General features: G+C 39.9%; 1 protein-coding gene across 13 annotated transcripts in view; it reads right to left on the reverse strand.

The window, feature by feature from the left end:
• CAGE1 (cancer antigen 1) overlaps positions 1-13,858 on the reverse strand; it is a 45,336-nt gene that overhangs the window by 15,071 nt on the left and 16,407 nt on the right. For 6 of the 13 annotated variants that reach the window (XM_013056805.2, XM_013056803.2, XM_013056801.2 and 3 more), the window contains 3 exons: positions 10,516-10,626; positions 8,024-8,095; positions 5,759-5,839 (listed from right to left, as the gene is read on the reverse strand). In XM_013056805.2, coding sequence (XP_012912259.1) covers positions 5,759-5,839; positions 8,024-8,095; positions 10,516-10,626 — 264 coding nt within the window. Of the gene's footprint in view, positions 1-5,411; positions 5,532-5,758; positions 5,840-8,023; positions 8,096-10,515; positions 10,627-13,858 lie in introns of all 13 variants that reach the window. The other 7 variants (XM_013056800.2, XM_013056807.2, XM_013056804.2 and 4 more) reach the window with 4 other exon arrangements.

Consider the following 13,858-nt stretch of genomic DNA (forward strand, 5'->3'; position numbering starts at 1 on the left):
CAGGATCATGATCTGAGCCCAAGGCAGACAATTATTGGACAGTTCCTGAACATATGCTTTCATTTCTCTTGGGTAAATACCCAAGAGTAGACCAATGGTATATATTTCTCTTTTTAAGAAACTGCCAAAATGTTCTTCAAAGTGGCTGTACCATATTACATTCCCATCAACAGCATTCCCATCAGGTGCTCCACATCCTCATCAATCCTTGGCGTGGTCAGTGTTTTAACAGACACTGTAATAGGTATGTAGTGGTATTCATCGTGGTTTTAACGTGCATCTCAATGATGGCGAGTTTCTCTTTCTTTGCTATCCGTGTATCATTTTAGTGAGCTATCTGTTAAAATCTTTTGGCCCACTTTAAAAAAAAAAAAGATTAGGGCACCTGGGTGGCTCAGTGGGTTAAGCCACTGCCTTCGGCTCAGGTCATGATCTCAGGGTCCTGGGATCGAGTACCACATCGGGCTCTCTGCTCAGCAGGGAGCCTGCTTCCTCCTCTCTCTCTCTCTGCCTGCCTCTATGCCTACTTGTGACCTCTCTCTCTTTCTGAGCAGAAAGCCCAATGCGGGGCTCCATCCCAGAACCTGAGATCATGACCTGAGCCGAAGGCAGAGGCTTAGCCCACTGAGCCACCCAGGTGATCCAGGATTTTATTTATTTATTTGAAAGAGGGAGAAAGAGTACGTACAAGCCAGGAAGCTACAGAGGGAGAGGGAGTAGAAGGCTCCCTGCTGAGTGCTGGAACTGCATCCCAGGATCCTGGGATCATGACCTAAGCTGAAGGCAGATGCTTAACTGACAAGCCACCCAGGTGCCCCTAAAAATTTTTATTTTTATAAAAAGATTACTATTTTACTGAAGATGGGCTTTAGGAGGACCTTGAGGAATCATTATTATTAGTCTAACCTGAACCCTAAACCACAGCACTATTAACTAGACTCTCGTCTGTTCACTCTGACCAAATCCCTGACTTTGGTGTACTTTATCCAAGGCTCCTAGGATCAGGAGACATTTTTGTCCCTGACGGTTAAATACCAGCGGTGTTATTAGAGCCCAGCAGTAGGTGAAGCTGGGCTCAAAGACTGTCTCAAGCTGGAGGAGGTCAGGAGGTGAAAGGAACAGGAAGTTCAGAATTGTGAAGAACCAAAAGCAAGGGGTCAGAAGGGCCACAAGATAAGCACATGACAATAGTAAAGGTACACATAAGCCATCAAATTTCGCTCCAGCAGACCACGTTTTGCTGGCCGGCCTAGAGCTCCTTAGAGAATGAGAAGTGAGCCTTCTGGAGCACGCTTCTGCATTTCAAAAACTCTTTACTTCAGAAAATTCCAAACACATACAAAAGTAGAGCAAATAATGAAGCACTGTGTGTCCATCACTTAACATCAACAATTATCAATATTTTTCCATCGTCTTTTCATCTGTCTCCAACCTCCTGCCTCCCCAATTCTGCCATCCTTTCATTTCCCTGGAGTATTTAAAAGCAAACCTACCCATTCTATAGGAGAAGATACTAGCAAATGACATCAGATAAATAGCTAGTATCTAAAATTTATAAAGAACTTACCAAACTCAACACCCAAAGAACAAATAGCCCAATCACGAAATGGGCAGAAGATATGACCAGACATTTCTTCAAAGAAGACCTACAAATGGCCAACAGACACATGAAAAAATGTTCCGCATCACTTGGCATCAGGGAAATACAAATCAAAATCACAAGGAGATACCATCTCATCCCTGTCAGAATGGCTGAAATGAACAAGTCAGGAAAAGACAGATGCTGGCGAGGATGTGGAGAAAGGGGAGACTTCCTCCCTGTTGGTGAGAATGCAAGCTGGTGCAGCCACTCTGGAAATCAGTAAGGAGGTTCTTCAAAAAGTTGAAAACAGAGCTACACTATGACCCAGCAACTGCACTAATGGGTATTTACCCTAAAGATATGTATGTAGTGAACTGAAGGAGGACATGCACCCCAGTGTTTATAGCAGCAATGTCCACAATAGCCAAAATATGGAAAGAGCTCAGATGTCCACTGACAGATGAATGAATAAAGATGATGCGGTATACATTTACAATGGAATACTCATCCATCAAAAAAAATAAAATCTTGCCATTTTTGCAACACTGTGGGTGGAACAAGGGGGTATTATGCTAAGCAAAATAAGTCAATCATAGAAAGACAATTATCACATGGTTTCACTTATACGTGCAGAAGATCATAGGGGAAGGGAGGGAAAAATAAAACAAGACGAAATCAGAGAGGTAGAAAAATCGTAAGAGACTCTCAATCATAGGTGATGTATATTAAGGAGGGCATGTGATATAATGAACATTGGGTATTATATGAGAATGATGAGGGATGCCTGGGTGGCTCAGTCAATTGGGTGTCTGCCTTCGGCTCAGGTCATGATCCCAGGGTCTTGGGATCAAATCTTCCATTGAGCTCCCTGCTTGGCTGGGAGCCTGCTTCTCTCTCTGCCTGCCATTCCCCCTGCTTGTGCTTGTGTGCTCTCTCCCTCTCTCTCTTGCTCTGACAAGTGAATCTTAAAAACAAAACAAAACAAAAAAACCAGAACTAAGAAGCTGTACTGGCTGTTACCCTCTTCACTTATACCCAAGCTTTAAAAAAAAAAAGAATCATGAATCACTGAACTCTACCTCTGAAACTTGTAATACATTATATGTTAATTAGTTGAATTTAAATTAAAAGAAAAAAATAAAGCAAAATTAAATATTCTATTAATTCACTCATAAATACTTTTCTGCATGTAACACATAAAGGGTTTTAAAAACACAATGATACTTGGGTGCCTGGCTGGCTCAGTCAGAGAAGTATATAGTTCTTGATTTCAGGGCTGTGAGTTTGAGCCCCGCATTGGGTATTATGATATTATATAAATAAAACTTAAAAAAATTAACTAAAAGCACAATGATATCAATATTAAATTTAATAATGATATTAAAATATTATCTAATACCAGAATGTGTTCCTTTTTCTGCTATCTGACAAATACCTTTTTAGAGTAGATTTGTTCAAATCAGGGCCTACACAGATCACACACTGCATTTGGTTGATGTGTTCGTTGTCTCCACTGTCTACCAACTATACCTTTCCTCTCCCTCTCTTTTCTCATGCCAAGTGTTTACTGATGCAGATCTTCCCCACTCATGGTGTCATCTATATTTATCCATGGTCAAGGTAGTTCGGTCTAGAAGGCTGCTTTTGGATCCAGCTGTTTGGGTGAGAAGACTTTCATAGATCTGCTATGCCGGTCCTTTTGCGTCACATCAGGGGGGTGTGCGTGGCTCACCTTTAGCGCCTTGAGATTGATTAACAAGCTCAGGTGCTGGTCAGGTTGACCCATTCATTAAAAGCTCCCCTCAGGGGCGCCTGGCTGGCTCAGTCGGTTAAGCATCCGATTCTTGATTTTGGCTCGGGTCATGAACTCAGGGTGGTGAGACTGAACCTCGCATTGAGCTCTGCATCAGGCTTTGTGCAGGATCTGGAGTCTGCCTGGAATTCTCTCTCTCTCTCCCTCTCCTTCTGCTTCCCCAATACCACCAACACTCTCTCTCAAAAAAAAAAAGCATAAAGCTCCCCCTCAGTCTTGAATGTAAGGTTTAGCAGCCATTATAATTGCCCCCAAAAGATCCCTTTTCTTTTCTGCTTTTAGTAGCTTACCTTTTCAGTGAGGAGCTCTCCCTCCCTCATCAATTATTTGGTTTCTCTGAGAGACAGTTTGTACAAGTAGCCTGAGGCACATTCTAGAAACGACATAGTGTGCCTGACCTGCTTCTAGCTGTGTCCTCTTTCTCATTCCAGCCTCCCACTGCTGGGAAGAGGAAGGTCCACTTGTATTAATTTTTATGCCCAAAGCACAGAAACTACTAATGAACAACAGAATAGATTGAGCGCGCTCCTCTCATCTCCCTGTGCTCAGATTTTATTAGTCTTCAAAGTCCAGTTGCCTTCATAAGGTGTTCCATGACTCCCCGACTTGGACAGTATCTGTTCCTCATCTGAGCTTCTCATTAGACAAACACTGCCCCTGTTAGACACTGGTCACTGTGTCACTTTTTAAGGAACTTCCCCTTTATCCCTCCTGAACAGTTATTTATGTATTTTATCTTCTTTTCCAGGTTTCTTAGAAGCAAAGATCATGTTGGATTTGGCTTTCTGCCCCCATAGTGACTAGCATTTTTAGCCTTTTGTGAGAAGTCAATAATTACTTGTTAAATTTAAAAGAATAGTGAATTATGAGAAGCTTTTGAGCGCTCACCACATTGGACTTTTTCTTTTCTCTCAAAGAGGAATGGTTATGCTATGAATTTATTGCGGAATGCCAATTTTTAACAATTTATTAATATGGTAGACTTCTCTAACTGCTATTAAAAATAAGTTATATTAATTAATCACCTTTTCTTATGTGAGATCCAGTTGGATTGCAACTCTGTAACTACCTAGATACCAAGATCACATTTTTAAAAAGATTTTATTTATTTATTTATTTGACAGAGAGAGAGAGAGAGAGATCACAAGTAGGCAAGAGACAGGCAGAGAGAGGGGAAACAGGCTCCCCACTGAGCACAGAGCCCAAAGTGGGATCCCGAGACCCTGGGATCATGACCTGAGCCGAAGGCAGAGGCATTAACCCACTGAACCACCCCCAGGATCTCAGCCCCCAAGATCACATTTTTCCTTTCTTATAACATATTTTTCCTGTTCCATCTGCCTTTATTTTTTTCCAGCTTTATTGAGATATAACTGACACAGAGTACTGTGTAAGATTAAGGTGTCCAGCATGCTGATTTGATGCACTCTGTACTGCAAAATGATCACCACCACAGCAGTAGCTAACGTTTCCATTAAATCACATAATGACCATTTCTTTTCTGTACTGATGTCTTCAACTTTAGACGGCATCTAAAGTGAACTATTACCCTAAGTACTCCTTAATCATAGTTGTTATAAACAGCTACTGATATTAAGAATGGTGGTGGCTGGCTCACTCGGAAGAGTATGCAATTCTAGATCTGAGGACTGTGAGTTAGAGCCCCATGTTGGGTGTAGAGATTATAAATAAATAAATAAATAAATAAACTTTAAAAAAAAGAATGGGGGTAGCATAAATGTGTTTCAATCTCTGTGAAAAACAGCACCCCTTTTTTTGATTTCTGCATTTGGTAAGAAATAAATCTGATTAGTCTAAACAAGAGTCAGGTAGAACAAGATATAAAATTTCAAAACCTGAAAATGCAAACTTTAATTCTATATTTTTATGGTCGAATGATACTGCCACAGTGCCTGTATGTGACTGTTTTAATGAACAGTCTGATATAGTAAGAATGGTGGTGGCTTAAATTTGTTAATAAAATGGTGCTGTGGATAATAATGCCAGCAAATCAACAAAAGGTCTTATCAAGAAATCACGTTCTTCATTCAGACTGTGGTACCTATTCAGTTTGGCTCCCAGTAAGACGGGTATATCTCCAGCACTTGTGGCTTCATCTGAATCAAAACCTGTAAACTGAGATTAAATACATTTGTGCTCACTTCCAATACTTGCACATTCCTTGAGAAATTTGATAATAAATACTTATAAGCTTAACAATCAAAGAGCTCTTCAGTGGCTAGAATAATAGAAATGTAGAACTTGGAGCTAGAAGGACTTTGACAAATATACCAAGAGAACATAAATATTTGAAATCGTATTTTTGCATGTTAAAGACAGTACGTGGGAAATGTTAAACTCACCTCAAAAACCTGATCTTGAAATGCTTTTTCTTTTGCAATTAGCTCTCTAAAAGCTGTGATTTTGTCTTTATGTTCCAATAACTATGGAAAAAAGCATTTTATATTTCACAAAAGGAGAAGAAATAAGACTACATTCGATAACATTGATAATAAAATCATTGAACCATGCCCTGTCCAGTTCCTGGTCTCCAAAGATCTACTGTTTTTATAGTTCTTGTGCAGAAGAAATTTCACACAGCAGATCAGAGACTGACCCCCTCAGGAAGGCCTGCTCGTCGCGCTGCCCCCTGACTGGTATCTGGGAATGTGCATTGCAGGAGGAGTGCCATCCTTCTGTAATCTTTTCTTTTTTTTAAAGATTTTATTTATTTATTTTTAACAGACAGAGATCACAAGTAGGCAGAGAAGCAGGCAGAGAGAGAGGGAAGAAGCAGGCTTCCTGCTGAGCAGAGAGCCTGATGTGGAGCTCGATCCCAGGACCCTGGGATCATGACCTGAGCTGAAGGCAGAGGCTTAACCCACTGAGCCACCCAGGTGCCCCATCCTTCTGTAATCTGAATGGCTCGTTGTGCCTAACCTATCAGTGCAGAACGTGTCGTTTATACTGAATGCCTCTTTCCTTCTGGAAAGTCCAGTTTGGTACACGCTAGGGGGACATGCCTATGTGAGCAACCCCCAGTAAAAACCCTGGGTGCTGGGTCTCTAATGAGACCCTGGTAAAAATTTCACATGTATTATCACAGCTTATTGCTGGGAAAATGAAGTGCATCTTGTGTGACTCCACTGGGGAGGGGCTCTTGGCAGCTTAAATCTGGCTTCCTCTGGACTGTGCCCCAAGCCCCTTTTCCCTCTGCTGACTTTGCTCTGTAGCTTCTCATGGTGAAACATAGCTGTGACTATCACTGGGTCCTAGCAGATCACGGAACCTGAGGGTGGGCTTGGGATCTCTGGGAGCTTATCCCAATATTCAGGTGTTTTTACAGTTAGGCTATCAGAATTCTTTAAAGGGGGAGAAAAAAACTACCAACTTTTCCTAGATGTAATTTATAATCATTTCTTATTTGTTCATTTGCTCCTTTATGAAAATGACAATAAATTTTAATATTAAGTATTCATATTTCTCCCCAAATCAGTAAGGTAAAGTGTGATGCACAGAATTATTTTTATTATGAACTATTTCTAATATTTATTTTATTTTTTAATTTTTAAAAAGATTTATTTATTTATTTATTTGAGAGAGAGAGGGACAAGCAAACTCCATGCTGAGTGTGGAGCCCTACACAGGGCTTGGGGCTCGATCTCATGAACCTGAGATCACGACCTGAACTGAAATCAAGAGTTGGACATTTAACCGACTGAGCCACCCAGGCACCCCCAAAATTTCCAATATTTAAAAAAAACACAGAAAAGAAATGGAATGAACCTCCATGTAATTATCACCCAGCTTCAACTACTGATGGCTAGTGGACAATTTTGTATCATTTATACCCCCGACCATGCCCTCTTCCCTCCAATCCCCCTTCACGGAGTCAAATTACAGACACTACATCATTTCACCTGGCAATATTTCAGTGAATTTATCAAATCAACACAAATATCTGAAATTGTGTTTCTGTTAACATCATGCTCCAACCCTCAATGGGGCTTATTTTTGAAGGTTGGTTTAAGAAATGGAGGACAATAATTTCTCTGTACCTGTTGTTCCTTCCTCAGGTTAGCTAGGAGACAAAGAGACTCCCCAGGGTACCCATAACAAATTTTCTATCCACTTCAGTTCAGAGAAATAATTTCCTCATGACACTGGACTGAATTTGTTTCTACAATCAAAGATCCCATATTTCACAATGTTTTTATTCCATTAGCTGATAAACTTGCCACTTCTGTATTCCTCTCACATTAAAACTGGTGTAAGTTAACATCCTGCTATTGCCTTTTATTTTAGAGAGAGAGAGTGAGAGAGTGAGAGAAAGAGAGAGAATATGAGCGGGAGGGGCAGAGGGAGAGGGAGAATCTCAAGCAGACCCGGAAGCTGAGCAAGAAGCCTGACATGGGTCTCAATCTCACAACCCTGAGATCATGTCCCAAGTGGAAACCAAGAGTCAGATGCTTAACCAACTGTGCCACCCAAGTGCCCTGCCAAAAACAACTCTTTTTAAAAAAATCCCAAATTTGCAGAATTTCTTTATACCGTGATGTTATCTTTTTCTTTGATTTTTTTTTCACAAAACATGATACAATTTTTAGAATAAACAAGAAATACAGTACCTCTTTATCTAAACTTTCCTTCTTAAGATGGAAGTGCTTCAATTTTTGTTCAACATCGGGAGTGGTGATGTCCTAAGAGGAACAGTTTGAGAAGCTGTATTAAAAAGTTTTCAGTAAAGCTAAAGGGAGGACAGAAAACACACGCACAAAATTTCCACAATAAGTGACCAAACCAAAAGAGATAAAATATTGAACCCAATTCTTCAGTTACTCGTAAGACATCCAGTAAAGGGTTAGTGTGGAAAGAATTCTTATAGATTCACACTTGTATATAAGCTGTTATTGGGCCAGACTAGTATAATCGCTGGGAAGTCAATACTCATCTGTAATAACAATACATGCTTTCACATTCACACATACATCCCGCTTAGCCTAGCTTGGTCAGTTTATAAAGCCAAACTTCAGCCAAATTGCTCTGACACCAGAGGAGCCAGATATCCTCAACAACACTGAAACTCTAGATATTTCAAGGGTACCCAGAAAGAAGATATTTGTATGTATAATCTCAGGGTCAAAAATGTGTGCATCAGTTGGACTGCCTGAATTTGTGTCTGAGTTCTGCTGTTTCACCCTATGTGAGAGTTTGGATAAGAAACCTGACTGTTCTAAGCCTCAGTTTGTTTTTTCCATGTTTTATTTGATTTTATTCTATGCTATTGTTTTATTTATTTTATTTTTTTTTTTAAGATTTTTTCTTTATTTATCTGACAGAGATCACAAGTAGGCAGAGAGGCAGGCAGACAGAGAGGAGGAAGCAGGTTCCCTGCAGAGCAGAGAGCCCGATGTGGGGCTTGATCCCAGGACCCTGGGATCATGACCTGAGCCGAAGGCAGAGGCTTAACCCACTGAGCCACCCAGGTGCCCCTTATTTTATTTTGTTTTTATTTTTTCCCTTAAAAAAAAAAAAAAGCCTGATGATATAAAGAACGGTATAAGGACTGGAGGAGATAACCCATGAAAAGCAGGGAGCAGTAAACTTGAAAGTCTTCAAGGACAGGTTGAGTGCTGATTAAGGGTTCAACCTGTATTAGGGACAGGGCATACAATGTTCCAAGTCTCTGATGTTGAAGGCTTCCATTCTAGTGGGTGTGGGAGACCCAGAACAAGCAAACATAATGTTTGTTTGATGTGGGATGAGACTGACAGGAGGGCTGAGGACACGTTTTTCCTTAAGAGGTATGACTGAGAAGCAGCAGCGTGCAAGTGAGGCAGAAAGAATAGCAGCCTCCAATGATGTAGGTGGGGGGTGGGGAATGAAGGTTTATGGTGAGTAAGCAAATGTTCAAAGGAACAAAGTGGGATGGGAAGGTTTGTAGCTAAGAAGGGTCTGTGCCACATTCAGACTCACACGTGTAAAAACAAAATTTCAGGTGGATATAGTCGGTGGGCCACCACTTTGTAATCTTCTGCATAAAATGCTTGGCTCAGTTTTAGCACTAAATAAATGCACTGTTCAACAAACTTAAGCTGAAACTAAAGTTCCTGTTGGATCAGGAACATCACAGACCATGCCCCCCCCCCCCCAAATTTGGCTCAGATGACTGCACTTAAGATCAAAGAAATGGTGAACCTGCGTGGCTCAGTAGGTTAAGCATCTGCCTTGGGCTCAGGTCATGATCTCAGGTCCTGGGATGAGTTCCGTTTCAGGTTCCCTGCCATCGGTGAGTCTGCTTCTTCCTCTCCTTTGCCCCTCCCCTTTGCTCATGCTCTCTTTCTTCCTTGCTCTCTCTCAAATAAATGTTTAAAAAAATCAGAGGGGTGCTTGGGTGGCTCAGTGGGTTAAAGCTTCTGCCTTCGGCTCAGGTCATGATCCCAGGGTCCCGGGATCAAGCCCTGCATCGGGCTCTCTGCTCTGCAGTGAGCCTTCCTCTCTCTCTGACCACCTCTCTGCCTACCTGTGATCTCTGTCTGTCAAATAAATAATAAATAAAATCTTTTAAAAAAATCAGAAAGATGGACATTAATATAAGAGGAAGAAAAATAATAGTTCATTTGAGAAGCTAGCATATGCCATGCCCTGTAACATGTTCTCTCGTTAAATGCAGTGCTTGTCACCTCCCAGGGCAGTGGCAAGTATCATTTCTCCTACTTAGGAAAAGGAAGCTGAGGCTGGCCAAGTCACACAGCCAGGAAGTGGTGAAGCAGAATTTGAACTCACCTGACACCAACTTCGTTCTTTATTCCACCAATGTACACAACTCCCTACTGCCCTCCCTCTGCCCCAAAGCTAAATTTTGGATTGGGTGAGCAGCTTGCTGATAGGACCACTTACCAATCACTAGAAGCAGACTGAGCCAGACAAGACTATTGTTCTGATAGACTTTCTAGGACATATAAAAAGTATTAAATGAAGGTTCTTCCAGTTTTTGATCCCATAACTTAACTCTGTGGCTTTAGATTACCTCTTTGGTTTAGTCTGACCTTGATATTTCTCCCTCCCCCAATAAAAAATATGAATTTTTAAAAATTACTTGGGATGTGAGAAATCGTACCATCAGAGTTGGAACACTGTGAATTTTGGAGACCAGCTGAGAAGTCCTTTTCACATCTGGGGGACTCAAGTTTTTTTCACCAGGTGAGCAGTTCAGGAACAAATTAGAATCCTATGTGTACACAATTCAGACATGTCAGGATAAAGATAAAGAATCTGGGTTGCTCTTTAAGTAAAATGCTGAATTAAATACAACTCTTAAAGACTCTGAGCAAGGGTGGTAAACAAGAAAAAATATGCAGCCAAGAATACTTTATCTGGCTAGGATGTCACTGAAAATAGAGAGCTAAAAAGCTTCCAGAACAAACAGAAACTAAAAAAATTTGTGATCACCAAACCAGTCCTACAAGAAATATTAAAAGGGGTCATCTAAGCAAAGGGAGAGCCCAAAACTAACACAGACCAGAAATGAACAGGCAATACAATGGCACTAAATTCACATCTTTCAATAGTTACTCTGAATGTAAATGGGCTAAATGCCCTAATCAAAAGACACAGGGTATCAGATAAAAAAGCAAGACCCATTGATAGGCTAATTACAAGAGGCTCATTTTAGACCCAAAGACACCTTCAGGTTGGAAGGAAGGGGGTGGAAAACGATTTATCATGTTAATGGACATCAAAAGAAAGCTGGATGGAAATCCTTATATCAGAAAAACTAGATTTTAAGTCAAAGACTGTAATAAGAGATGAGGAAGGACACCATATCATAACTGAAGTGTCTTTTCAACATGAAGATCTAATAATTGTAAATATCTATGCCCCTAACATGGGAGCAGCCAATTATGTAGACCAATTAATAACAAAATCAAAGAAACTCATTGACAATAATACAATAATAGTAGGGGATGTTAACACCCCCCTCTCATTGAAATGGACAGATCATCTAAGCAAGAGATCAACAAGGAAATAAAGGTAATAAATGACACACTGGACCAGATGGCCATCACAGATATATTCAGAACATTACATCCCAAAGCAACAGAATACACATTTTTCTCAAGTGCACATGGAACATTCTCCAGAACAGATTGCATCCTGGGTCACAAATCAGGTCTCAACTGGTACCAAAAGACTGGGATCATTCCCTGCATATTTTCAGACCACAATGCTTTGAAACTGGAACTCAATTACAAGAGAAGAGTTGGAAAGAACTTAAATACATGGAGGCTAAAGAGCATCCTACTAAAGAATGAATGCTCAACCAGGAAATAAAAGAATTTAAAAAATTCAGATAAACAAATGAAAATGAAAACACAACTGTTCAAAATCTGTGGGATACAGCAAAGGCTGTCCTAAGAGGGGAGTATATAGCACTACAGGCCTTTCTCAAGAGAAAGGTCTCAAATTGCACAGCATTTGACATCTAAAGGAGCTGGAGAAAGAACAGCAAATGAAGTCTAAACCTAGCAGGAGAAGAGAAATAATAAAGATTAGAGCAGGAATCAATGAAGTAGAAACCCAAAACAAAAACAGTAGAACAGATCAATGAAACTAGGATCTGGTTCTTTGAAAGAATTAATAAGATTGATAAACCCCTGGCCAGACTTATCAAAAAGAAAATAGAAAGGCCCCAAATTAATAAAATCATGAATAAAAGAGGAGATCACAACCAACATTGAAGAAGTACAATTATAATACCATATTATAAGCAACTTTATGCCAACAAATTGGGTAATCTGGAAGAAAGGAATGCATTCCTAGAGACATATAAACTATCAAAACTAAACCAAGACGAAATAGAAAACCTGAACAGACCCATAACCAGCAAGGAAATTGAAGCAGTAATCAAAAATATCCCAACAAATAAGAGCCCAGGGCCAGATGGCTTCCCAGAGGAATTTTACCAAACATTTAAAGAAGAATTAATACCTATTCTTCTGAAGCTGCTTCAAAAAATCAAAATAGAAGGAAAACTTTCAAACTCATTCTATGAGGCCAGCATTACCTTGATCTTAAAGCCAGACAAAGACAACCAAAAAGGAGAATTACAGACCAATGTCCCTGATGAACATGGATGTAAAATTCTCACCAAAATAACTAGCCAAGAGGATCCAACACTACCTTAAGAAGATTATTCACCCTGACCAAGTGGGATTTATTCTTGGGCTGCAAGGTTGGTTCAACAATTGCAAATCAATTAATGTGATACAATACATAAATAAAAGAAAGGACAAGAACCATATGATTCTCTCAACAGATTCATAAAAAGCATTTGACAAAGACAGCATCCTTTCTTGATTAAAACTCTTCACAGTATAGGGATGGAGGGTACAAACTTCAATATCATAATAGCCACCTATGAAAAACCCACAGTGAATATCATTCTCAACGGGGAAAAATGGACGGCTTTCCCCTAAGGTCAGTAACACAGCAGGGCTATCCACGGTAACCACTGCTGTTCAACACAGTACTAGAAATCCTAGCCTCAGAAATCAGCAAACAAGAAGAAATAAAAGGCATCTGGATTGGCAAAGAAGAAGTCATACTCTCCCTCTTTGCAGATGACATGATACTCTATGTGGAAAACCCAAAAGACACCACCCCAAAATTTCTAGAACTCATACAGGAATTCAGTAAAGTGACAGGATATAAAATCAATGCACAGAAATCAGTTGCATTTCTATACACCAACAATTAAGCAGAAGAAAGACAAATCAAGGAGTCAGTCCCATTTACAATTGCACCCAAAACCATAAGATACCCAGGAATAAATCCAATCGAAGAGGCAAAGGACCTATACTCAGAAAACAATAGAATACTCATGAAAGAAATTAAGGAAGATGCAAATAAATGGAAAAATGTTCCATGCTCATGAGTTAGAAGAACAAATATTGTGAAAATGTCTATGCAACCTAGAGCAACCTACACATTCAATGCAATTCCTATCAAAATACCATTATCTTTTTTTCACAGAGTTGGAACAAATAATCCTAAAATTTGTATGGAACCAGAAGAGACCCCAAATAGCCATAGGAAAGAGAAAATCAAAGCTAGTGGTGTGACAATTTCAGACTTCAAGCTCTATTACAAAGCTGTAATCATCAAGACAGCATGGTACTGGCACAAAAACAGACACATAGATGCATAGAACAGAACAGAGAACTCTGAAATAGACATTCAACTCTATGGTCAACTAATCATCAACAAAGCAGGAAAGAATATCCAGTGGGGAAAAAAAAAGTCTCTTCAACAAATGGTGTTGGGAAAATTGGATAGCCACATGCAAAAGAATGAAACTAAACCATTTCCTTACACCATATACAAAAATAGAGTCAAAATGAATGGAAGACCTAAATGTGAGAGAGGAATTCATCAAAATTCTTGAGAAGAACTCAGACAGC

Source organism: Mustela putorius, unplaced genomic scaffold (genome assembly GCF_011764305.1).
Source record: "Mustela putorius furo isolate JIRA1106 unplaced genomic scaffold, ASM1176430v1.1 tig00003870_pilon_pilon_pilon, whole genome shotgun sequence".
Taxonomy (NCBI): Eukaryota; Metazoa; Chordata; class Mammalia; order Carnivora; family Mustelidae; genus Mustela; species Mustela putorius.